This window comes from Macrotis lagotis, chromosome 2, assembly GCF_037893015.1.
Source record: "Macrotis lagotis isolate mMagLag1 chromosome 2, bilby.v1.9.chrom.fasta, whole genome shotgun sequence".
NCBI lineage: Eukaryota > Metazoa > Chordata > Mammalia > Peramelemorphia > Peramelidae > Macrotis > Macrotis lagotis.
Window position 1 is genome coordinate 60931239 of NC_133659.1, and position 25343 is coordinate 60956581.

The 25343-nt window shown below is 37.4% G+C and overlaps 1 protein-coding gene and 1 long non-coding RNA gene across 3 annotated transcripts in view; one reads left to right on the plus strand and one right to left on the minus strand.

The window, feature by feature from the left end:
* SFT2D2 (SFT2 domain containing 2) overlaps positions 1–16413 on the plus strand; it is a 34064-nt gene extending 17651 nt beyond the window's left edge. For both annotated transcript variants that reach the window (XM_074221945.1, XM_074221946.1), the window contains exons 4-9: positions 2658–2739; positions 4298–4333; positions 4446–4504; positions 6669–6698; positions 8376–8445; positions 11130–16413. In XM_074221945.1, coding sequence (XP_074078046.1) covers positions 2658–2739; positions 4298–4333; positions 4446–4504; positions 6669–6698; positions 8376–8415 — 247 coding nt within the window. In that variant the 3' untranslated portion in view covers positions 8416–8445; positions 11130–16413. The remainder of the gene's footprint in view (positions 1–2657; positions 2740–4297; positions 4334–4445; positions 4505–6668; positions 6699–8375; positions 8446–11129) is intronic.
* On the minus strand, positions 16256–25343 carry LOC141512753 (uncharacterized). The gene is made up of 3 exons (XR_012475594.1): positions 25266–25343; positions 18587–18665; positions 16256–16618 (listed from the first exon to the last, which is right to left on the minus strand). It is a non-coding gene; the product is annotated as an uncharacterized LOC141512753 (long non-coding RNA).

Here is a 25343-nt window from a genome sequence, read left to right on the forward strand (position 1 = left end):
TCTTGAAAGGATATATTTAAGTAAATAAAAAAAAAAACTTGTGCATGAGATTCTGCACAAGATTGTTATGAAGAGCAAATTGAGATAATTACAAGCCTTAAAAGATTGTACAAATAAAAGTTGTCAGTAATAGTACAAGAGCATCACATATAGAAATGCTTGTCATCCAAATTATAGGCACATCCAGCAGCTTTATATAGGCATATAAATATGGGCAACTAGGTGGTACCGTGGGCTAGGTTTGGATTCCAGAAGATCTGAGTTCAAATGCAACCCTAGACACTTATATGTGGTCTTAGGCAAGTCACTTAAATTCTGTTTGTCTCAGTTTTCTCATCTGTGAAATGAGAATAGCCTATCTCCTGTCTTCCAGGGTTGTGTTATGAGGAGCAAATGAGATCAAACTTAGCACATAATTATAAAGTTCTTCATTCTGGCATATAGGAAACTCTTATCATCATCATCATCATCATCATCACTGCTGTTATCCTAAAATTTGTAGTTCTTTACAGATGTTGGTTTAGTTTATTTTTTCCCCTACATAATACAAAAAAAAGTCACTTTCTTATTTTCTGTCACTCTGCTGTATTGGTCACACACACAGCACACACACTCAAGCACACACTCACAAATGCATGTATGGCATATACTTCAACTTAGCTAAGAACAAAACAACTATAGCATTCTTTCTGTGAAACTTTCCATTGTGCTATTAGTCACCTAAGATGAAGATGATCAATAATTCTAGAAGAAACAATAGTTATTTATATAAGGAGAAACTATGTCTATAATGTACATGTATGTATGTATACATGCATAATATAAATATGTATGTAATAAGCTTATATTACCATTATCCCATCCAGGTAGTGACTTTCCCCATCTCCATTTCGGTATATTTTGAGTCATAAGAAATTAAATGAAAAATCTTTGGGAGTTTTGCAGAAACTTCACATGATTTGCAAAGGCTAGCAGATGGCACAGAAAAAATTTAGAAACTCAGAAATACATAAAATATGCGTATAATGTTGTATAATAGCTATATATTTTATCTTTTAATACCATAATAATTCTACCATGAAAGGAGAGCCAGAAAATTTTATAAGAATGTTTTGTACTGTAGGGGTATTACACCCATAACCCCTGTGATATGGTATGATAACTGTATTCCTATTCTTATTATCATTTTAGCTGTAAATGTCACCATCATCCAGGCAGGGTTTGAGTTGGAAAGTCTTAAAATGTTGCACTGGTCACTAAATGCCTCTGACATTGTCAAGACCTTCTGTCATCATTATTTAGCCCTCGATTGTTGCATTATCCTGGTTTATTTTTTAAATTATTGCAATTGCAAGGTTCCAGAAAAAGGACACAGCTTTATTTTTGAGTTTCTTGCCTTTCTTATTGCAGTTGTAGTGTAGATCATACATAAATGTGTATGAGTTTGAGCCAAATTCTGGAGGACCTGGTCAAATCCCAAGGTGACTGTTCTCTCATTGTTACCAAGGGGAAAAATAAAATCATCATCTGTAATGTTTGTATTGTTGCTGTTGATTCTTTTCAGTCATGCCTGACTCTTTATGACCCCACTTAGGATTTTCTTGGCGAAGATAATGGAGTGATTTGCTATTTCCTTTTCCAAGTCATTTTGCACATGAGGCAACTGAGGCAAACAGAGTTAAGCCCAGGGTGACAAAGCTAATGTTTGTAATATGGCTGTGCTAGTCACTATCTGTGTGATTCTGGGCCACTTAAATTCTCTGGGCTTCTCTTATATACAAAATGAGATGTTTGGACTAGACAACCTCCAACTTTAAATTTTTGTGTTATATATATTCATATATGTATCTGTGTGTATGTATATGTGCACATCTACACATACATGTGAAGTTCTATTTTTAATGATAAGTTAATGTACTGTCCAATGCTTAGTATTAGGCATAAATTAAGTGTGCTCTTTTTATTATCATTATTATTTTTAGGGTTTTTTTTTTTTTGCAAGGCAATGGGGTTAAGTGGCTTGCCCAAGGCCACACAGCTAGGTAATTATTAAGTGTCTGAGGCTGGATTTGAACTCAGGTCCTCCAGGCCAGTGCTCTATCCATTATCCTAGCCACCCCTAATAAAGTGCACTCTTGAGGAAAAATTATAAATTTAGTTTATCAAGTCAACAAAGGAAGTCATGAAGTTGGCCAGTCTACTTAAAAGAGTGGGTGAGACTAGTGTTGAGTGCCATATTGTTGGCTGATGTTGGACATTATCCACTTCTAACAATCGTAGTAGTCAAATTGTTGAATTTGCTGTTTTCACCAGGCTTCAGAGAGCAATCATTTAAGTTACAGAATCTTCTGGATTTTGATTTACTTCTTATTTTAGTCTTAGTTGCCAATTACTCCATCTTCATACAAACACGTATTGGGAAAAAATAAAGGGGGGTAGGATTTCTTCTTAAAACTATAATCAAGCTTATTAAAATATGAATCTTTTTGAGGCTAGAGAGTTTAATGGGCACATTGGCTTGTGATTGTGGAGGGGATATCATTATTAGATGTCCCTGAAAGCTGTCTGTCACTAGAAGTTGGGGGAAAAGGATTGAATATTTGTTGACTTTATTTAGCTATATTGGTCTCAGATGGGATATATTTTACTTATTTCAGTACTATCTTTCTCATGGGACCAATGAAGCAATTGAAGCGCATGTTTGAGCCTACTCGACTGATTGCAACCATTGTGATGTTGGTAAGGATTGCAATATTCCAAATGGAGGTTTTTAATTCTGTTGCAAAGTCTGACTTTTTTTTAAATGGTAATTTGTGTACTTCTTTCTTTTTTAACTATCTTCTATCTTAGAATTAGTGTTAAAGGACCATAATATCTTTTAATGTAGTTGAAGAAAAAAAAAAGAACTACTTTAGGAAGTAGTTTATTGGTGGTCTAGAAATGCCATTTCTGTTGAGCTCCTCCAGAGGGCAATGCCTATCAAGATTGTAGTTTCTTTCCTGCCAGGTTAATTAAAAGTGCAGTCAACCTTCTGGTGAAGAAGGGAATAGATGCAATCCAGATGCTGTGTAGTATATTTCAGAAATAACCAAATTTATTCTATTGGTGAGATGTAGTTTCTCAAAATTAGAATTCCTTTTCTTCTTTCTTGATTGAAATGTATCCTTTATCCTTCTTTTCATCTTCCCACTTTCTCTCCCCAACCCCCATGTTCATTCCATCCTCTCTGCACCTTTGCAGATGCTGTCTCCTCTACTTTTGGTGGCTTCTCATCTCTCTGGGTAGTCCTTCATTCCAGGCTCAATGCAAGTACCACGTCTACTCTGAAGCCTCCCCTGACTAACTTATATAGAGCCAAAGGAATTATATAGGGAAGGGACCTTAGATCATCTAACCAATCGCTTTATATCATTCCCTCCTTTTAAACTCAGTTTCCCCATCTGGAAAATAAAGAGGTTGGGCTAGTAGACCTCTGAAGTCCTCAGATTTAAATCTGTGATATTACGTGCTTAGGTTTTGTTGTATATTTTCTTGTTGTCTATGATGAAGTACATGACTCCATCAATTTACTGCTTCTATATTTGCATACTAAAAAACATATACTGTGGAATAAGACATCTGTCTTTTGCTTAGGATTCACAGAGGGAGGTGACATGGGGGTCTGAATTCATAAGTATAAGGCCTTCCTGGTCATTCTTGTCTGACCCAGACCATCGAAGGTGGCTTTCAGAGGCCTGTGAAAACCACTTGGTGGCAAGCTGAGATCCCTCTACCTTTTTTTAATGTCAACATGTATTCCCTCAAGACTTGATTACTTTGGAGACTTTTTTTTTTAAGCTAGAAAGACATTACATGCAAAGGTTTTTTGGGGAGGAAGATTATATTTGTTTGTGGAACAATGTTTCTTAGCCCTTTGCCAGAGCAGGAGATTACAGGTGGGCTTTGATGAGTGGGAAGAACCAGTGTGCCTTCTTGCTAGCCAATATGACATTAATTCTTCTGACACATGTATGTGTTCAGTGGTTTGAAATAAATGATACTTTGGGGCATGGTGACCTGAATTGTATTATCTTCTGTTTGTCATAAATGAGAGATAAGGTAACGTTTTAAAATGGGAGAGGGGAGCCTTTATGGTTGGAGTAAAAGATTACTCAGAGTAAGACAAACTTTTAACTGTCTACTCTTTTTTTATATACATGAAGTAATTGTTTGGCTAAAGTCTCTGCTATATAAAACTAAAATTTTACTTTTTTGTTTCTTAATAATTTTAATGAATATCTCCATTTCCCTCCCACAGTTGTGTCTTGTCCTCACTCTGTGTTCAGCTTTCTGGGTGAGTATAGTTTTCTTTCCTTCCAGTCTCTCTGGTTTATACTAATTATAGTTTATTAAAAACTATTTTATTAAAAAAAACCCCACAACATAATTACTTTTTTCTCTTTCAGTGGCACAACAAGGGACTTGCTCTCATTTTTTGCATTTTGCAGTCTTTGGCCTTGACGTGGTAAGTAACATTTTTCATTATTTCAAATAATAACCATGAATCAGGTGCCTACTCTGTGCAAAGTCCTAGGGTGTAGGTGTTAGGGGAGAGATGAAGATAATAATTTTAAAACAATACTTGCTTTATCTCCACCCAAGCTTTGGCATTTCTGGGTTAATGTATCTTAAGGAGATAAAAGTCAATACCTATCCAGTAGGAGGATTAAGAAGATACTTGAAGAGAGTGTGGGGTATGGTAAATAAGATCTGGCTTCCTTGTGTCAGACTGATTGGGTACAGCAGGGGTATCTTATCTTTTTTCACTTTCATTTGGTATTGTAGATTTTCTAAAAAAAATCTAATTTCTGACACAGCCCTTCACTTTTGGACAGCTCTTAATCCTTCTGTGGCTTTTTGCTATTTTGTGAGAAAGTATATGGCCTGTAATATTCTCTCATTGTTCTTCTGCATTGTTTTGCAGATGAACTTGCATTCTAAATCAGTGTTTCTCTGCTTAGTAATAAGATTGAATATTGATCTGCTCATTTCCAGGCTGTTTTGGTTTCCTCATTGTGTTGTCTTTTTTTTTTTTTAATAACAATCTTCTCAAAAAACGATGCTAATATTTGTCTTTACATTCACTTTTTAAAAGTTTTTGCCTATTTTCAAAGTACGTTCTTATTTACATGGGTTGGTTTGTGAATGTTCACATTCCATTCAATCTTTACCTTTTTTTCCTAATTTGACATTATTTTGGCCATCATTCTCGCCATCAGTGGTCAGACTAGGTGGTTCTGCAGAAGACCATTAGATTGAAATAGACCTAATCAATGATGGCAATATTGATCATTTTTGATCTAGAGTCAGCGATGGCTAAGTTAATACGTTGGCAACTTAGAAAAGTCAGGAAATTGCATAAAAAGCAAAACTGTTCTTAATCAACTTCAGTATATAGGCTATAGATTCTTAAATGATTCCCATGTTGAGACCAAACTGTATTTTGTCCATTTGTATAAAACTAATTTTATTTTTTGATTACTGACGCTCATCATATCTGGAGACTTCTAAACAACCTATATGCCTTCGGCCCCTTCCATTTTCTTAATCATGAATGCACAAGCACATTTTCATTCTCTCTCTCTTCATATGTGTGATACATATATATATATATGATGTATGTATAATATAGAGGTGATATGTATGCATGAACACAAATATATGCATTACATTTATGTTAGACATCACACTCATATATATGATGCATGGATCATATAGTTGTGAGATATAAATATATATATATATATATATATATATATACACACACACACACACACACGCACACCCCCTCACAGACATACATGCTTGCACCAAGTACAGTGCATCTATCACATACACAACATATGTCATACACATTCAAAGATACAAATATAATATAAATGTGTGCTTGCCTGTGTGTGCACTTATGGATCTATAGTATTCACATCATATACATTTATATATACATTACACATATTATATAATATATACATGCCTATGTATCAGACATGCATTTGAAGAAACAGAGAATGAGAATGTGTATGTCTCTATTCAGAAACAAGAAATGGAAGAAGTCAAATTCACAGGTTGTTTAGAAAACTCAGATGTGAACAGCATCAATAATCAAACAAAATGGGGGCGGCTAGGTGGCACAGTGGATAAAGCACCGGCCCTGGAGTCAGTAGTACCTGGGTTCAAATCCGGTCTCAGACACTTGATAATTCCCTAGCTGTGTGGCCTTGGGCAAGTCACTTAACCCCATTTGCCCTGCAAAAACCTAAAAAAAAAATAATCATACAAAATAAAATTGAATCTATATAAAAGGACATAATAAATTCGCATATGAATGAAGTAGGGAAGAGTTTAAAACGTGGAATATTTGAGTCTTATGTTCCTTTTAATTACCTGAAATTTTTCATCAATTATAGTTTAGTTCATTTATATAGAATACATTGCCAACAAGGTTAATGTCCTAGGGTTTGGTCTCTTCTGTGCTTGCAGAGGAGTCTCCTCACTCTACCCAATGATTTTCAATTGTGTATGTACCTGTGGGCACAAGGGCAATGATGTAACGGATTGTGGGCACATCAGTACTCTCAGTGGAGAGATCACTACTTTTGTTTTGATTTGAGTATTTTCTTTCTTTCTAGGTACAGTCTTTCCTACATACCATTTGCAAGGTAAGCAAGGTGTTCAGTACATTTTGTTATCAATGCATTTAATAGTAACACCTCATATTCCTCTAAAAATACCATACTTGAGTAAATATTCTTAAAGCAGAGCCTTTAGTATTATTCTAGATTTGTTGGAAGAATTTCAGAAGTTTTTTTTTTTCTCCTTTCTTCATTGTACTAATAATGGAAAGCCATTTCTTAAAATTTCTTTTAATAGGAAGCAGCACTAGATTAGGGCTGGGTTCTGTGATCTTGGGTCAATTATTTTACTTCTGTAGACCTCAGTTGTCTTCCAGCTCTATAAAGTTTTTTTTCCCAACTTTCTATAGCTCAAACAAAATAAACAGGCAAGTTTTGGCACCTATGATCTTTGTTTTCTTTCTTTTTTTTTTAAAAAAAACTTAAATCCATAATCACCAAACCTTTTCCAAAATTACTGTTGTCCAAATAAGTTCTGTTCCTAGATATGGTAATAAAATGAGAGAGTCTGCATATGTTGGAAGAAGATTTTTGCTGGAAGTTGATTTATGTGATACCCGATCCCTAAAACCTCTGCTTTTAGACTCTATTAATTGCCAGCTGCAGAATGAACAAGGTCCATGTTATAAACATTAAGAGGACTGAGTGGTTCTACATGGGATCTTTAGTGTGAAATAAAGCTCCAATAATGATGGCAACAATGATAGTCTTTAACACAGGATAGCCACCCCTCTTTCCCTGTTGAGGGTGGCTAAGTTAAAACTGGTGAGGAAATTATATAAAAGGAAAATTAAATTACATAAAAGGGAAAATAATTTAATACAAGAGATCAATTTTTTATTCAAAAATAAACAGATGCTCACCAGGCCCATATTTCCAATATGATGGTAATTAACTTGGCCAAATTCTTTATCTTTGCATAGATCTCTGGGAATTTGAATTTACTGATTTGCTATTCAAGGGTTGGCTATATTAATACTCTACCCGTCTCCCAATGTGTCTATTCTAGATGAAATATAATTACCAATGGTGGGAATGGGGCTGGAAGATTTAAAAATAAAAATAATTCTCTAAATTCATAATATCTGTGACCCGCTATACCACTTGTTCTAGCCTACATTCATGGAGGGCCTTCAGATGAAAAGGTTGGACTAAATAAACTCTGAGCCCCCTTCTGTCTGCAAGCCCATATGCTATTGCATCTAAAGCCTATTCAACCACAAATGTCACCCCTCATCTCTTCTCCTGCTACCAGCATTTTTAATAAAAGTGAGGGCTGGGGCCATATAGAAGGAAGGAGAACAGGGAATTAGGAGTCTTTGTGTTGCACTAGGTAGAGGGATTATGATCTCTGTGTGAAGTGTGAAGCTGTGTTTAGTGTCTCGAGAAAAGACTGAGCTAATGACCAAGATGAATCTGAAGAGGCACCTGTTGTCCGTCCCCTGAGAAGTCTCTCTCAGGAGCATGGGGTGAAGAAAGTCCCTGAAGATTCTTTTTCCTTAGGGCTTGTAGCAGGGTTTGTACTTTGCTCTTTAAAGTACAAGTCACAATTTATCCATGCTCTTGGTTTCCCTCAGTTTGTACTTTTTAACACTTATTTTTACATATCTGGAAGCGTAACAGAGGGGCTCTACTTGGTATGGGAAATTGAAGATTCATTTCTGTGCTGATAAATTTATATTTCCATTTGTGCTTGCTTTGTAGGGATGCTGTGAAGAAATGTTTTAATGCGTGTCTGGCCTAATAGGCAAAAAGGCCCTTTTGAAACATTTTGGCAAGTACAAAAGACCAATTTCTGACATGGTTTTGTATATATTTTCCTAATTCTGTCTACCAGACTTGTGCCTTTTTTTTGGCTTGCAGCAGAGTGTTGCTTGCATTTAAAATATTGCTGGTTGTTTTTGTAAGCAATGATATGTTTTCAAACCAAAATGTCCATTGCTTTGTGTCAGTTTTTGTGAGCCTGGATTCCTTTCTCTCTCCTCTTCTGTCTTTCTTTCCCTTGCCTCCTCTCTTTCTCTTCCTTCTCTACTTTCTTCTTCCCCTGACCTTTCCTCCATCTCTCTATTTTGAAATTTCACTGCATCGAAGTTTGATTTAAAAAAAAAAAAGCAAACCAAGCTCAACTAAAGGGTGACAAGGATCTTCATCCCTGAAGGGTTGCCTTTCTTCTCCAGCAGTGGGACTTAGGACTTGCCCAGATTTAGGTCACTGAGCAGAGCCCAACCCCTCTGGATAGGGGAGAGTGTGACCATGCTTAGAATATAGCATGGGCCTGCCGAGAAGGCCATTCCGCAGGAATGTGCAGAGCTGGTACTGAAGTAAGGCAGATGAATGAAGTGGGAAACAAACTTCTATTTATTGACTACCCACCCAGCTCTTTGTTAGCATCCTCTGCCCAGCTCTGTGTTCTTTTACCATTCTAAATATGTCTAGAACATTCTTTCCAGTACCTGACATAGTATCTCCCCTTCTCCTCTTTCCCTTTACCCTTGTGTTTCCTATATAATCTGCCCCAGCTCTATATGGAAGAAAAAGAAGAAATTACCAATTTTCTTCATGGACCGGAGCAGGCAGCTTTATTATGTTCTACCATTATTTCTTTCTGTCCCCCCTCCCCCATCCATTATTCATGATTGGGACTTTGGTTTAGTGGATCAAGAACTGTCAATGAAGCCTTGGATTTTTGAGCCTGTCTCTGACCCCGGGAAGATCATTTAATCTCTCATCTTTCCTGGATACTTTCTAAGTTATAGCAAGATGCTAACCTGCCGGGCTGATAGAAATCCCTCTCTGGTTACTCCCTGCCCAATATGATCATTTGGTCCATTTCCAAAGTCTTCTGAAGTAGAATTGTTTTCTTTTCTTCCCTAGAAGAGGAACCAAGGAAGAGCAAATGTAAGAAATACTTTTTATGTCTGCTATTCTCCTAGCAGGATGTGAGAACTTCTATCAAATGATCTTTAAATAGTTAGCTCTCTGACTTTTTTTTTGCTGGAAAAAACTAGAGATGAGAAAGGGTGGGGATGGGGCAGGCATTATATATGGACTAGGGGCCAGGATGGTCAGAGCCAACAGTTCAGAGTCACAGCCTAATAGGGGGTTTCGTGGCTGTGATGCATGCATGGATCTCTTGGTGTCTCTTATTCATGGCTCACTTCTTGTCGCTCACTCTCTGCATTCAGAAGTGTTGCTTAAAGTTGACTCTGGGCTATGGGATATGTTCAAACTGCACCAGAGCCCTGCTTGGACTTTTCTCATCATTCCCTTGTTTAGGGTCAAAAAAGTGGGAAGAAGACTAAATCTGGGTTCCTAGGGACTGGGGTTAGAACTGATGGGACTTTGAGTATAAGATATTTCAATCTTTCTGGGTCTCAGATCATTCATCCATAAGATGAGGGTTGTTGGACTTACCTTTCTAATAATCTACAGAGGCACTGTGGTACAAATGGAAAGAGAATGGAATTTAAAGCCAGAAAACCTAGCTTCAAAGCCCAGTTCTGCTGTTTTATTAACTATGTAACCCTGGACTGTCACTTGACCTTCCTTGGCTCTCAGTTTCCCCATCTGTAAAATGAGGAGGTTGTTAAATAGTTGTCTTAACTAGTCTCTTTCAGCTCTAATCTTATGGTCCCATATGCTTGTTGATGTTTAGGTGATTAGAAGAGATTAAAATTCCCAAGTGGTTCATTTGGATTTAAAGTCACCAAAGGATTTAAGAAAAAAAGGTCACATGTTTTGTTTATAGAAATCCCACTGCCATGTCCCCTGAGAATTTAGTAAAAACTCAATAGAGTTGACTCTGCTGCAAAAAAAAAAGGACATTTTCTTTATGAAGAGTGGACCTTTGCTTTGCTACCTTTTGGATCTTACCACCTGTTCTTTTGTTTTCATTTGTCAGGCAGCAGGAAGGTAACACTGTACTTGAAGGAATATAATGTAATAGAGAAACTTTAGGACTTGGAATTAGGATGGCTTGGTTTAGAATCTTGTCTCAGACACGCTGGCTGTTTGATCTAGGGCAAGTCATGTAGCCTCTCTGAGTCTCAGTTTTCTTCTCTGTAAAATGACAGGTTAGATTAGTTGATATCTAAAATTCCTTTTCATTTCTTTCCTGTAGACTTTGAATGTTGTTCTCCTGGTCACTTGCAGAATTTGCTATTGGACTTAAATATTTGAACCATCATGTATCTTGGAGCTTCTTCCCTTTTAGATCTTATCTATGCCCCTAGAGATCCCACCATCTTATTTATTTTTTTCCATGACTGTCTCTAACCCCATGGGGAGAGTAGCCAGTAGAATCAGTGTAATAAGGTAGGTGGACTTGATTCATTCTTTTTCTTCCTAGCCACTAAATGGAGGGTGGACTGGTTTGTGTGGGGTAGCTATTGTTTTAATACATAATCCACTTAAGACTCTAGATTTTTATATATATATAATTTTTTTTTTAACCCTCAGGCCCAGTCTGTGATTTCCAGTTTTCATCCTTCCTCGGAATACAGAATCTCAGAGCTGCAAGGTACCTCAGAAACAATTTCATCCAACACACAGTGCAACGGGAAAATCTTCTGCAACATATCTAACAGACGGCTGTTCCATTTGAAGACTCTTAGTTTGGGGGAACTAAAATAAGGCAGCTTATTCTACTTTTGGATAGCTCTAATTGGTTAGGAGGTTGTATTTCTTACTTCAAGTAATGAATAGAGAATCTCACTACTTCAGAACAACTGTATATATTAAAATTTCTTATTTTTGAGCTGGTTTGGAGAAAATTAAAAAACAATTCTAATTACTCTTTCCCATGATAGCTGTTCAGATATTTGAAGACTGGATTTGTGCTTCTCACCCCTTCTACCCTTTGCCAACAGAAAAAGCATTTTCTTTTCAAGGCTAAACATTCCTCACATTTCTAATCAGTCCTCATAGAGACTGATTTTTGTTCCTTCACCATTGGTGAAGCTCATCTCTGGACCGGTTGAGAATAGTCATACAAAAATGTCACATCCAGAATGGAACACAGTACCCCAGATGTAATCTGATCAAGGCAAAAAAAAAGGCAAAGTTATCACCTTCCTTGCTGTGGAAATGACTTCTGTGAAAGCAGGCTAATCTTACTGACTTTAAGCTTCTACAGTGACATTTCGAGCTTGGAATTTATACTTCAAAAAACTCCTAGATCCTTTCTCTTGTGAACTGCCATCTAGCCTTATCTTATCTCATCCTGTACTTGTGATGCTGATTTTTTTTTTCTGAACCCATGTACAGCACTTGAAAATTGTCTATTATAGGAAAAACTTAGGTTGGGTTCTCTAGTACCTATTTATTGCTGCTCTCCTTGACCCAATGGTGGCCTTTGTAAAGCATCCTTGACCTTGGACCTGCCAATACAGAATCACTGTGGGAATTTCCCTTTACCCCCCATTCCCCGACCACTATGGAATGGTGTGGGGAGCAACATTGCCTTGCCTCTGGCTGCAGCAGACTTAGTTAGGACTTGTGTAGGTCTTTGGTTTGAACTATGATGAGCCACATGCTAATTATCCATATAGAGACTGAACTTTACAGATTATTTACAGCAGATTTTTAATTACTACAGCACCATCTTGCTACCCAACATGTCAGGGAGCTACTTCCCTTCTGTTATCAGTTGGTGTGTGTTCATGAATGAACAAACTCATTTGACTGTTTACCTCGGCTCAAAGAGATTTAGGAAAGGGAATCTGCTGTTGCAAAGAGTCATGTAATAATATATATCTTACACACACATTTTGGATCATCCAAATCACTGTCTTATCCACAATAAATAAATATATAGCAGACACTGTGCTAAGCAATGAGGTCACTGAGAGTAGACCATACATACTTCAAGAAAAACCAGTTCTTCTGACCCTTGTAGCTGTTAGCCAGGTATCACTGTGAATTAAAAAATAGAAGCCACCTTCCTACAAGGCATCAGGGCTACTAATAAAATGCAGACTTCTTAGTCTGGGAGGATCATACCAGTATGACTTCAACCTACATTTCCAGCCTTATTTTACCTTATTCCCCTCCTTGTTTAATCAGTTCCAAGCAACCTGGCCTTCAGTCTGATTCTATACTTGACATAGGATCATTGATTAAAAAACTGAAAGGGATCCTGGAGGTCATTAAGTTCAATCTCCTTATTTTCAAATGAGAAAACTGAGACCTGAAGAGATTGGAAGCAGGGCTTGAACCCAGGTCTTCTTGCCCATAAGTGAGGGTACTATTCTTTATATCTCTGTCTCCCCCTCTGCTTTTTGCAAAGGTCATCTCTCATTGTACTGGCCTGGATTATATTTCCTTTCAGAAACGTTCTCAAGTTCATTCCCTCTCCCACAGCTGAATTTGTTCTTTCCCTTCTCAAATTTACCTGGAAAACCTAATCTCTTAGACTTTTCTTTGCCATCATCAAAGTTTACACTTTTTAAATTTTATTTCTCTGATTGTTATAGTCCCCATATACCCTTGGGATTCTTTTCCAATGCTCAACAAGCTCCTTGATGGCAGAAACTGTTCTTTCATCTTTGAATCATCCCTTGTATAGGATAGATACAAAATTAATGTTAGTTAAAGTGAATCAAAGGAAACATCTTCTTACTTAAATAATGTCTTGACAGTATAAATGATGAACACTAACAACCCTCCAGCTATGAAATAGGACATTTTATAAATGATTGCGCACCAGGTCTCAGTTATCTTATGTTATCATGGGTCAGCTTTGAATGGTGTTCCTTAGGTTGTATACAATTTTTTTTTCTAAATTCCATTTCCTATATTGAAAAAAAAAACCATAGTTTTTTTCACACAGTTTGACAGACTAGTTTCAGTACTTAGTTTTACAGTTAAAGGTTTATGCACATTTTAAAAAACATGCAGTAGTTTTCTCACAGCTTTTTAAAAATTAGCAATTATTTAAAAGTCCAAATAAAGTTTAATGCAGGCTTATTCTTTGCACCTTCTAGTGGATTACAAGGGTTTCAAACATTGCAAAATCTTTGGAAATTTTTTTTTTTAATTTCTAAGGAATTGGGGGCAGCTAGGTGGAGAAGTGGATAAAGCACCAGCCTTGGAGTCAGGAGTACCTGGGTTCAAATCCAATCTCAGACACTTAATAATTACCTAGCTGTGTGGCCTTGGGCAAGCCACTTAACCCAATTTGCCTTACAAAAAACCTAAAAAAAAATTTCTAAGTAATTAAAGAGAAATGGTGAATATGATGGAACTTAAGAACCTGTTCATGAATAAATTTAGGGTGGGAAAAAAATACAGAATTGAAAGTGTATGATAGCCTCATAATTTCTTTCTGGTTTATTACAATTTTTCATTTACTGCCATTGCTGTCCAAAAATACAATAGATCCCCAAGAAATGTTGAGCTCCCTATCACTGGGAGCATTTAAAAACTGAAGGAATATTTATATGGGGAGGGTAGAAGGTTGAAATAGGTGAACCCTGGGGTCTTTTTAAGCTCTGTTTCAAGGAAATATCAAGGTCTTGAGAGAGTAGTTTGTAGTTGAATAAAATGAAAATTGCTAATTCCAGACCTATGTATTTGTTCTGAGAGAGATACATTTGTGATGCTGAGAGCTATGGTGATACATAGTGGATACAGAGCTGGTCTTGGACTCTTAGCTCCCACACCTAGGACAATCGTGGACAAAAATCACTGAATCTTTCTCAATGCTCCAGGAAACAGATTTTAAATTTGGAGAAGAAACAGGTTTGCTTTGATGGAAGAAATGTTCACATTGGAAGTTCCCTATAGTGATGAAATCACATGTCCTTGCTCCTTTATCTTTCCTTCCTCCACCAACATCCCCCCCCCCCATCCCCTCCCCCTAATCCTCCCAGACCAATTTCTTATAAGAAATTTAGTTCTATCTAGATGACTTCATGTATAGATAGCTTCCACCAAATGGTTATATGTCAGTATGCGCATGTGTCTGAAAACCAGGACAGATGATCTTACAGCTGATAATCCTTTTGCAAGACCTCATTTAAAAACACTTTCTAAGAAAGATTTTATTTATTTTGAATTTTTATAATTTTCTTCCTAATCTTGCTCCCCTCCCCCCACCCCCACAGAAGGCAGTTTGTTAGTCTTTACATTGTTTCCATGGTATGTATTGATTTAAGTTGAATGTGATGAGAGAGAAAAATCATATCCTTAAGGAAGAAACAGAAAGTATAAGAGCAAAATTACATAATAAGATTTTTTTATTGAAAAATTATTTGCTACCACAAACAAGGCTACTAAGAATATTTTTGTAAAAGTGATATTTTTACCCTTTTTTCATAATCTCATCAGGGTATAGACCCAGTAGTGGGTATGCACATTTTTGTTGACCTTTGGGCATAATTCCAAATTGCTCTCCAGAAAGGTTGGATGAGTTCAACAGCTCCGCCAACAATGTATTAGTATCCCAGATTTTCCACATCCCTTCCAACAATGATCATTATCCTTTCTGGTCATATTGGCCAGTCTGAGAGGTATGAGGTGGTACCTCAGAGATGCTTTAATTTGCATTTCTCTAATAAGTAGTGATTTAGAGCAATTTTTATATGACTATGGATCACTTTAATTTCTTCATCTGTAAATTGCCTTTGCATATCCCTTGAGCATTTTTCAGTTGGGGAATGACTCGTCTTAAAAACACTTTTTAAAAAAACTGAAATCAACTGTTCTGAAAAATCTTATGCGTCATGCATTTCAGGGGCACGGGCAAAAATATCCTTTCTTTGGATTAAAATCATTGATGATCATTGTGTTGAAAAAATAGTCAAAGGGGCTGGAAAATCTCCCTAATTTAAAACTAAAAAGTTGTTGGGAGGTGATTCCTTAAGAATATTAGAGCCTTAAAACCTTGTGGTTTCTGGAAACAAGTTAGATTAGAAACCAATTGATTTTAAAGAGGAAGAGGAGAGTTTTTTACAAATTAAATTTACAAATGAATTTTTATTTAAAAAAACAAAAAAACAAGTCATGGGAATTCAATTAATAAGATGTTGAGGTGTACACTTTAGTTTCTATACAAGTTATATATGAAACCCAAGGTGAGCCTAATGTTTACTAACTTCTGGCAAAGTAGAAGTTGATCTATTATATATTTTGTATATTCAGACACTTTTACAAACAGACCTTGTATCTGCCTAGCTTCTTAAAACTGATAGTTTGCTCTGGACGTTGTGGCTTTTCTGCTTTTATGAGTGCCATCTCTTAATATTTTCTGTTGTCTTTCTTGAGCACTGTGTTTGCTCAGTAACCTTGAGCCAAAAATAGACGCATAGCCCTGCCTGCTTTTTCACTGCCTATTGGCAAATAAATTCTGGTCCTAGTGACTTGTGATGGTGAAGTTATGGTGCACATGGCAGTCATAGAGAAGAGGGGGCTGACAAGAAACGAAGGAATGTACCTGCCTTTAGGACACTGTCTCAGAATGTGATTGACTTTGTAAACAATTTGTTTTTAAAAATGAACTTTTCTAATTATGTGGAAGGTTTTATGCTGCTCTTTGCTCAATGGAACTTTTTATAACCAAAAAAATATATATTTTTTGTGGACTGCTTATCCTACCTGTTTGGAAAACAAGTATTGCTTCTCTTTTCTGACTTATCTGCAAAAAACCTTTTGGCATCACTGAGCTGATCTCTCTCAAGATATGTGTACATTTCAACTTTTTGTTTGTTTTCCAATAAAGATTAGCATTATATTCTAAATACAATCTGGTGTTGTCTCGTGTTTTATTTCTTCTTTTGCAAATCTTGGAATTGTATTATTCTAAAATGATATTATGAATATTGAATAGACTGACTTTTAATAACACGGACTGAAGTTAAGAAGATCTGGGTTCAAATACCACTTCACATGCTTACCAACCCTTGTGACTTGGAGCAAGTCTCAGAACCTCTGGATCTCAGTTTTCTCACCTGCAAAATAGATTGGATTGGTTGCCTTCTGAGGTCTTTTCATTGATTCTTTGATAGCTTATCTACCCATCTTGTTAATCTAGGTGTATACTTGGCCTTAAAAGTTATTCTAAAAAGTTATAGAAAAATACAATATTTGTAACTTTGCTAATTGTGTCATTTCAGATTACCTAGGGGTGGAGCATTCTATTTTAGGACATTTTCTGGATAACCTAACTCAGTGCCTTTCCTCAATAGGCACTTGCTAAAAAATGAGTGAAATTCACTCAATTATAGAATTGTGTGGAATTCCTTTGTGAAATCAAATTAATCCCCTTACTTTATATTTTTTGAAAGAACAATAATAATTCACATTTCTAGAACACTTAAAGGTTTACAGAGTGCTTAGCTGGAATCTCATAAATCAGGTTTTCTTCAAATAGAGAATGTCCTCTTTTTGAACAAAGGTTAGTAGGAAGCCCAGTCTAGTCTCATCACTCCTTTATGAAGACATCTTTAGGGTCCTCCTATAGATCATTAAGTCAAATTCAAGCATTCATGGCCCAACACAAGCTGGTGCCACTGTATTGTATCAGCTTCCCCCCCCCCTTATATTAATCTCTTCTATACATTTGCTATTTTACCTAAACTAGGTTCCAATTTGTGTCTTCCCCCCCCAGAATATGTGTGAGCTCCTTGAATAGCTGGCCTTTGAGTAGATGAATGAATGAATGAAAAGTCAATTAACTGGGTTTGTTATATATCAAATACATACATACATATATATATATATATATTCTACATTGTGTGTGCGTATATATATCTATATCTATCTATCTATCTATCTATCTATCTATCTATCTATCTATCTATCTATCTATCTATCTATGCATACACTCCACAGTCATTTCATATACTCTGCAGCTAAGGTGTTTGTAACGCTTATTTTGTCCAGTGGGGGAATTCAATTTATTTTTAGCTTTTTGCAAGGCAATGGGGTTAAAGTGGCTTGCCCAAGGTCACACAGCTAGGTAATTATTAAGTCTCTGATGATGGATTGAACTCTGGTCCTCCTGACAACAGGGTCAGCGCTCTATCCACTGTGCCACCTAGCTGCCCCCATGGGGAGAATTCCATTTAATCCCCTTCCTTTAGCTTGACTGTCCAACTGTATACTTTAAAGTACTACTCAGATGACTAATAGCAGAGCATCACATATTAAACAATCAACCCACTGAATTTTTTTTTTTGGACAGAGAATGAATGGCATTCCAATACTGGGATTTATTTTGCTTGACTATGTATTTTCATAATGGATTTTGTTTTTCTTGCTTTCTCAATGGATGTGGCTTGGGTTGGGGGGGAGACCAAGAATGCAGAACTGAATATAAAATTCAATTTAAAAAATTGTCATTAGATCCATATACAATGACCTAGTGATCACTGGCCTAAGTTGTAGCTGCCCTAACTGCTTGATGGATCTAATCAAAACTGAATTTGTCTTCAGAGATAGGCTAGCTTGGATCTGGGATGGCTTCACAGGAATGATCAACTGAGAACCGAAGGAATGCAATAGTCCTTTACCTTGTTCCATCCATGAGCAGCAGGTGATGGGTTGTTTTTTTTAGTGTGGACATAAGTTTTGGGAGGGAGGGAGAAGTAAGTGATCATTAAAAATGCATTGGAGACTCAGCAATGCCTATTTGTTACCTTCCCTATTACAAAACTAAGTAAGAATAAGAAACTTAGACTGAGGGCTGATCTAAACTTCCTATTTCTCCCAGTCACTAACTCACTGTTCTGCAAACAGTAGGTATTTAATAAGTGCTTACTGAATTGAGTTGTTGACTATGTTTCATCTTCTTTACTTTGCCAATCTGGAGAAGATCCTTAGATTCTTATTATTTTAGCCAACTGATATTAAAAAAAGTTCTGAGTTCTAGGTTCTAATGGTCTTAATATTAAATAGTTTCTTTCTACCCTACTCACATGCCCAAATCATCATGGTTCCTTTGGTTCTTTTCTTCTCTCTTCCAAATGTATTTCCTAGGGCCATTCTTGTTAATCTCTAAGAGTGAAGGGAGAGGAAAATGAGAAAAGAAAGATGAACGTACATCAGATTTCACAACTCCTCTGAAGAACCAGGCCCTAGGGGCAGCAAGGTGGCACAGTGCATAGAGTACCGACCCTGGAGTCAGGAGTACCTGAGTTCAAATCTGGCCTCAGACACTTAATAATTACCTAGCTGTGTGGCCTTGGGCAAGTCACTTAACCCCATTGCCTTGCCAAAAAAAAAAAAAAAGAACCAGACTGACTTGCATGAACTGATACGAGTAAAGTGAGCAGAAACAGAAGAACATTGAATACTCTGACAGCAACATGGGATGATGATCAGCCATGATGGACTTGTTCATTTCAGTAGTTCAATAATCAAAGACAATTCTAAAAGACTTGTGATGGGAAAAAACCATCTATGTCCACAGAAAGAACTATGGAGTTTAAATGCAGACCAAAGCTTACTATCTTCAATTTGTAAAAGTTGTTTTATGTATTATGTTTTTTCCTCTCTAATGTTTTTTCTTCTTTTACAACATGATTAATATGGATCTATGTTTAGCATGGTTATACATGTAGAGCCTATATTGGGTTTCTTTCTATTAAGGGGAAGAGGGAGGAAGGGAGAAATATGTGAGATTCAAAACCTTGCAAAAAAAAAGATTGTTGAAAACTACCATTGCATATAGTTGAAAAAACAAATAAAAAAATAAAATATCATTTAAAAAATATGAGACCTTCACATCCAGAACTGGGAATGTTAAAAAATAAGTCCCTTAGTGAATGAACACCCAACTGCCCCCCCAATTAAGTGCCTACTATATGGTATACTCTATGCTCATATTCACAAAAAGGCTCCAGGTGTTGCTGCCAGGAATTCTGAGGTCACCAGTTAAGGTTAGAAATTTGGGAAAACCAAGAAATGAGGGTCACTGAAAGATGAGTGAATTCAGAGGGAATTTAAAACTGCTCAGGATTTCATTATGAAATATAGCAAAGAGAACAGGTTAAAAAAAACTTTTCCTCCCAAAAGGTCAACAAGCACTTTAAGAAAGGGTGAAAAACAAAAGGCTAGGTGTGGTTGCTTGGTAGATAGAGACTGAGACAGAGGGAGATAAAGAGAGGTAGAGATAAAGACAGTCAGAGAGAGCTGACTGGGCCAGAGAGGACTGGCCCCAAGCCGAGGTCCAGTTCAAGTTTTATAGCCTTGCCCCTTATCTTGGCACCAAGGGCAAAAGGGGAAATCCCTGACCCCATTACGTAACTGAAACTAGGTAGAGGGTTGAAGGCTAGGGGTTGAAAATGAGACAGGATACAAATTTTACATTAAACAATTTACATTAAGCTTAAAACAATAGGAGTCAATTTACATTTCATGAGCAAAGATCCTTTCACATCCTTAACAAAATTCCCAGACTTAACAGCATTAAAAATTACAGAATTTTTATCAGATTATAATTTCTTGACATTTGTAATTCTATACATCACAGGAATATGAATTATCAACCCCAAACTAACTCTTCAAGCTGGATCTCTAGTCTTGTCTAATACTAGACATCTTCACCTAGATGCCTATTTCACTCAAGCTCAGCATATCCCAAATTGAAAATATCATTTGACTCTAGACTGCTGCCCCTGAAGGGTTTTGTTATTCTCAGCATCATACAGTTATTTATTGCCTTAGGAAATGTTGATAGACTAAGGTAGAGAATAAAGAGAGTTTTCCTAATAATAAACATGATGGAGAAGTCAGGGAAGAGGCAGAATATTACATTCAGTTGAGAAATGAGGCAATGTCTGATTGGAGCTCTCTCTCCTTAAATGGGTCTTTGGGGTTCATGGCCCCATGCTCCAATCAAAAGGGCAGAGGGCAGTGATAAGGCGGAATACCAAGGCTTATGGGGTCTTGCATGATGATGAGATTTTCCCAATAATGAATCTTCTGGGGCATGATGGAGAAGACAAAGAAATCTTAAAGAAAAGAGGACCCAGGTATTCCTGCTTCTTAAGACCAACACTCTATCCACTGTCTCTATTCTCTTTTCAAAGGGGTGCCACAAGGAAGTTTTCAAGTTCATAGGTGATGCTAAGCTCTTTTGGGTAGTCATTTGCTGAGTTGATGGAAACAAACTGCAAGTAAATCTCAGCAAAGTGTGAATCTCAGCAAAGGTACAAAGGTACAAATGATTAAGTTTAAGGTTAGAAAAATATAACCTGAACTTGCTTCTAAGATGTGTTTGAACCTCCAGCTAAAAATTAGTTAAGGAACCTCTGAGCCTCTTTTAACTATTTCCTGAAGTCACCCTATAACCTTGAGTAAGGATATTGTACTATTGGGCATTCATCTGGTGCCTTATGGTTTGCAGACTGTATAAGACACATATAATGTATATTATTTTGTTTGAACAATTTATCGCAGTGGGGAATCTAACCAGTTCCACTCCCATATTATAGATGAGGAAAATGAGCAAGTGAACAGACTAGCTACTATTCACACTGGTTGTTTTATGACTGACAAAATTCAAATTTTCTCATTTCAATCCAGGGTTTGGCATCCCTTCAAAACAGATCCTGGGGATTCTACTGAGCAAAACTGCAAAGGAGCAGGGGTAGAGAGATTTCTTTTTAGCTCCTTGCCAATGCTTTGGTTGCCATGTAGATCATCAGTGGAGCAAGACTGGAAAGGGCCACACCTGGAAATGGTGACATTTGTTTCACTTTCCAGCAGTAACTAATCTTACTGTTTTTCCTGTACTCAGTAAACATTTGTTGAATGGAGAATTGAATATGGATAAATATGGATAAAGTCATCTAAGGACAGTGTTCTCCAAAGTGAGAATCATGATCCTAAGGGATATGTGATCTCCCTTCAGAGGGGGGATGATAGGTTTCCTTCACCCTTCATAGCCAAACTCACCTCCTCTTTGTCCCTTCTTGCTTACTGTGAAGACCCCCAATCTCCCTTCTGCTTTGTGCATCTGTCCCTCAGGTCAGTAGGGGTCACCCTGGACTGAGCTCCCATTATGTCAACTGCTTGAAAATTATTGGAAATTCTCCCCTTCTGTTTCCCTGATCCTCTTGGGGCTGGGGCTGTTGTTTGTCCTTCTTGAAGAGGACTTTGACATCAGGGAGGTGATGCATGACTTGCAAGTGAATTGGATTTAAGCGAGGGAGGGCCGTGCCAGCCTCACTTTCTCCTCCAGATGACTAGAGATGGCTCTGGATGCAATTGGGAGACCTTGCTTTTTTTTAAGTTAAGGTCTTTCCCAGATGTCATTTTGGTTGAGGCAGCTGGCATCTCTTGGAGGGTGAGTTGGAACTTTTCATTTAAGATGGATCAGAGGGAGTCCCACATGATAAGAAGAATAGAAAGAATTTCCATCTGCCTTTCCATCGCTGCTCATTATGTCTTTCCCCCAATCCACCTTTCTTCCAAACTTCCCTGGTTTCTTCTGCCTGCCAAAAGCACTGCCATACTTGGTCACCCAGTCTGACAAGCTCGGTGTCATCCTCTGCTCCTCCCTCTCACTCTATGAGTCCACTAGGGGTAGAGTTTGTTGTTTCGATCTCCTGCTCATCTTTGGCATCCGTTCCCTTCTTTCCACTATCACAGGCATCATCTTTGCTCAGGTCCTTGTCACTCCTGGCTCAGATTATTGCAGTGATCTTCTGTTTAATCTCCATATCTTAAGTCTCTCAACATTTCAGTCTATGTGATTTTCCTCAAGCACAACCTGTCATGTCTCCTTACTCAATAAACTAACATCTTACTATTATTTTTAAGATCAAATATCAAATATTTCCTTTGGTATTTGAAGCCCTTCACAATAGGCCCTAACATCTTTCTAGTCATATTATACAAACTCTACTTCCTTTATTACGGGATCTCCAATTTTTTTTTTATTTATTTTTAGGTTTTTGCAAGGCAAATGGCTTGGTTAAGTGGCTTGCCCAAGGCCACACAGTTAGGTAATTATTAAGTGTCTGAGGCTGGATTTGAACTCAGGTACTCCTGACTCCAGGTCCAGTGCTCTATTCACTGCACTGCCTATCTGCACCTAGATCTCTGACTTCTTGCTGTATCTCACACAAATCCAAAAATACAACTATAATATATAAATAGTAAAGTATGATCCAAGTAGCTAAGTGGCATTTCCAGTGGATAGAATGCTGGACCTAGAATCAGAAAGACTCATCTTCCTGAGTTCAAATCCAACCTCAGGCACTCACTAGCTGTGTGACCCTGAATAAGTCCCTTAACCTTGTTAGCCTCAGTTTCCTCATATGTCAAATGAAGAAGAAGATGGCAAACCACTTCAGTATCTTGATCAAGAAAACCTTAAATTGCACATGAATAAAATGAAGAAATAATAACAGGAATGAGGAAATAATAATAGCTCATAACACTCATCCAGGTGCTAATATATTGAGAAGTTATGATATAAATTTATACTCATCCAGGAAGTATAATTAAGTTATATTGAAAACTTTGATTTAAATCAGAAATAATTAATTTTTATTTATTACCTTTTGAACAGCTTCCTGACTGTGGCACAAATCACCTTTAATTTCCTAGGCACAACTTGGCCAGATTCTGCTTGGGAAGTTGAACAAACGACCTCCTCCCTCTTCCCTTCCATAGGCTTCCCAAATGATCAATGAGGTTAGGGCCATATCACAACTAGGCTTCCCCCAATTCAGGGCTATACTGACACAGTTCAGCTACCTTGAGACTTTGGTAAAGGGGCCGTTAAGAGCCCAGTCCTTATGAATATATTCAGTGTGCCCTACCTTATATAACTGCCCTCATGGAAAGGTCTTCTGTGATAGCTTCTTGCTTATTCTGTGGCAAAGAGGAAATGCTTTTTGATTGACTGGGGAACCAGCACTTAGAATGCATAGTAACATTTTTATGGGGACAACTTGATGATGACCCTTTCCTTCCTCAATCTGTTCAGTGAGGAAGATGAATTGCTGTGGGAAGGGCAGGGGCCAGGACTCTAGCTTCTGTTCTTAAGAGGACTGTTGGAGAAAGCTATAGCCTTGTAAATTTTAAAAGGTTATAAAAGCCATCAGAGATACAGAAAAGGGAGTCCAAAGTAGAGTTTTCTGGGAACTGAGTCCAGTGAAGAGCAACGAATAGGAGAAAGGGAGGGGGTGGGGAAGTTAGGGATGTTAAGACCCATTGTGAATTTAGTATTGCTTTTCAATTAATTAAAATGATAATTAATGTAATCCTTTAAAGAAAACTTTGCATCTTCTGCCTTAATACTTGTTACAGTTTTTAAAATTGTCACTCTTAATGGATGGCCCCCTTCCCTGTCCTTAACATAGATATGATTGAAGACTTTGCAGTCTCCCTGAAAGTTTGAGATTGGTGCCAGTACCTCGGGGAGGGGGAAGAGCTTTACCTACACACTGACTTTAACCAGTTCAAATTAAAGTGCACACATTTAGGGGAAAAAAGCAATGAGTAAGATCCAATTAAGGTATTCATTGAACCCTGAAGCTGAGATACTGCTTTCTAAGTTATGTTGCATTTGAAAAATGAATCGGCTGAAGAAAATGCTTCGTAGCAACTGCTTAAAGTTTGAGCCCATTCTCCCAGGGACTATGAAGGTATACGAGAGAGTGTGCCCACTGTGCCGGGGGATATGTGTATAATTCTGTTCCTTATGTATCTCTTCACTAAATACCTTTTTGTAAAAGCTAATTGTTGCTAATTGGTATTGGATTCAATCAATGACATAGAGCAGATATTAACTATAATATGATTGATGTTAAGGACAGCATACTTGAATGCAGGCTCAAGCTGATACTATTGGAAAGATCTCCTAATATATGATTGTGATGGAATATTATTGTTTTATAAGAAACAGCAAGCAGGAAACCTGGAAAGATTTACATGAACTGATGCAAAGCGAAATGAGAGGAGTAAGGAGAACATTGTACACAGTAACAGCAAAATTGTGCAATGAAGAACTGTGAAAGACTTCACTATTTCAACACTACAATGATCTAAGACAATTCCCAAAGACTCATGATTCTTTCTTTCCTTCTTTCCCTCCTCCCTCCTTTCCTTCCTTCCTCCCTCCCTCCCTCCCTTCCTCCCTCCCTCCCTCCCTTCCTCCCTCCCTCCCTCCCTCCCTCCCTCCCTTCCTTCCTTCCTTCCTTCCTTCCTTCCTTCCTTCCTCCCTCCCTCCCTCCCTCCCTCCCTCCCTTCCTTCCTCCCTCCCTCCCTTCCTTCCTCCCTCCCTTCTTCCTTCTTTCCTTCTCATGTCTTGTACAAAATGACTAATATGGAAATATTTTATATGATTGTACTTGTGTAACCCATATCAGATTGCTTACCATCTCTGGGAGGGAGAGCATAGAGAGGGAGGGATAGAATTTGGAACTCAAAACTTTTTAAAAATGTTAAAAATTATTTTAACAGGTAATTGGAGGAAAATAAAATACTATTTTATAATAAAAAAATAAAGATATTCTAAACCTTGAGGGGCACCACCTAGAATTCTGAGGGGGAGGGAGATGTAACAAACCAAAGTTTGGGGACCCAAATCATCAGTGACATGGGGATAAGGACCCCAATAGTCTCTAAGTCCTATATTACCTGCTTTTATAAGACGAGCCTCTCTTATTCCACTTGGACTCATCCTCCAATAGTCTGCATACTTACATCTCCTCTCAT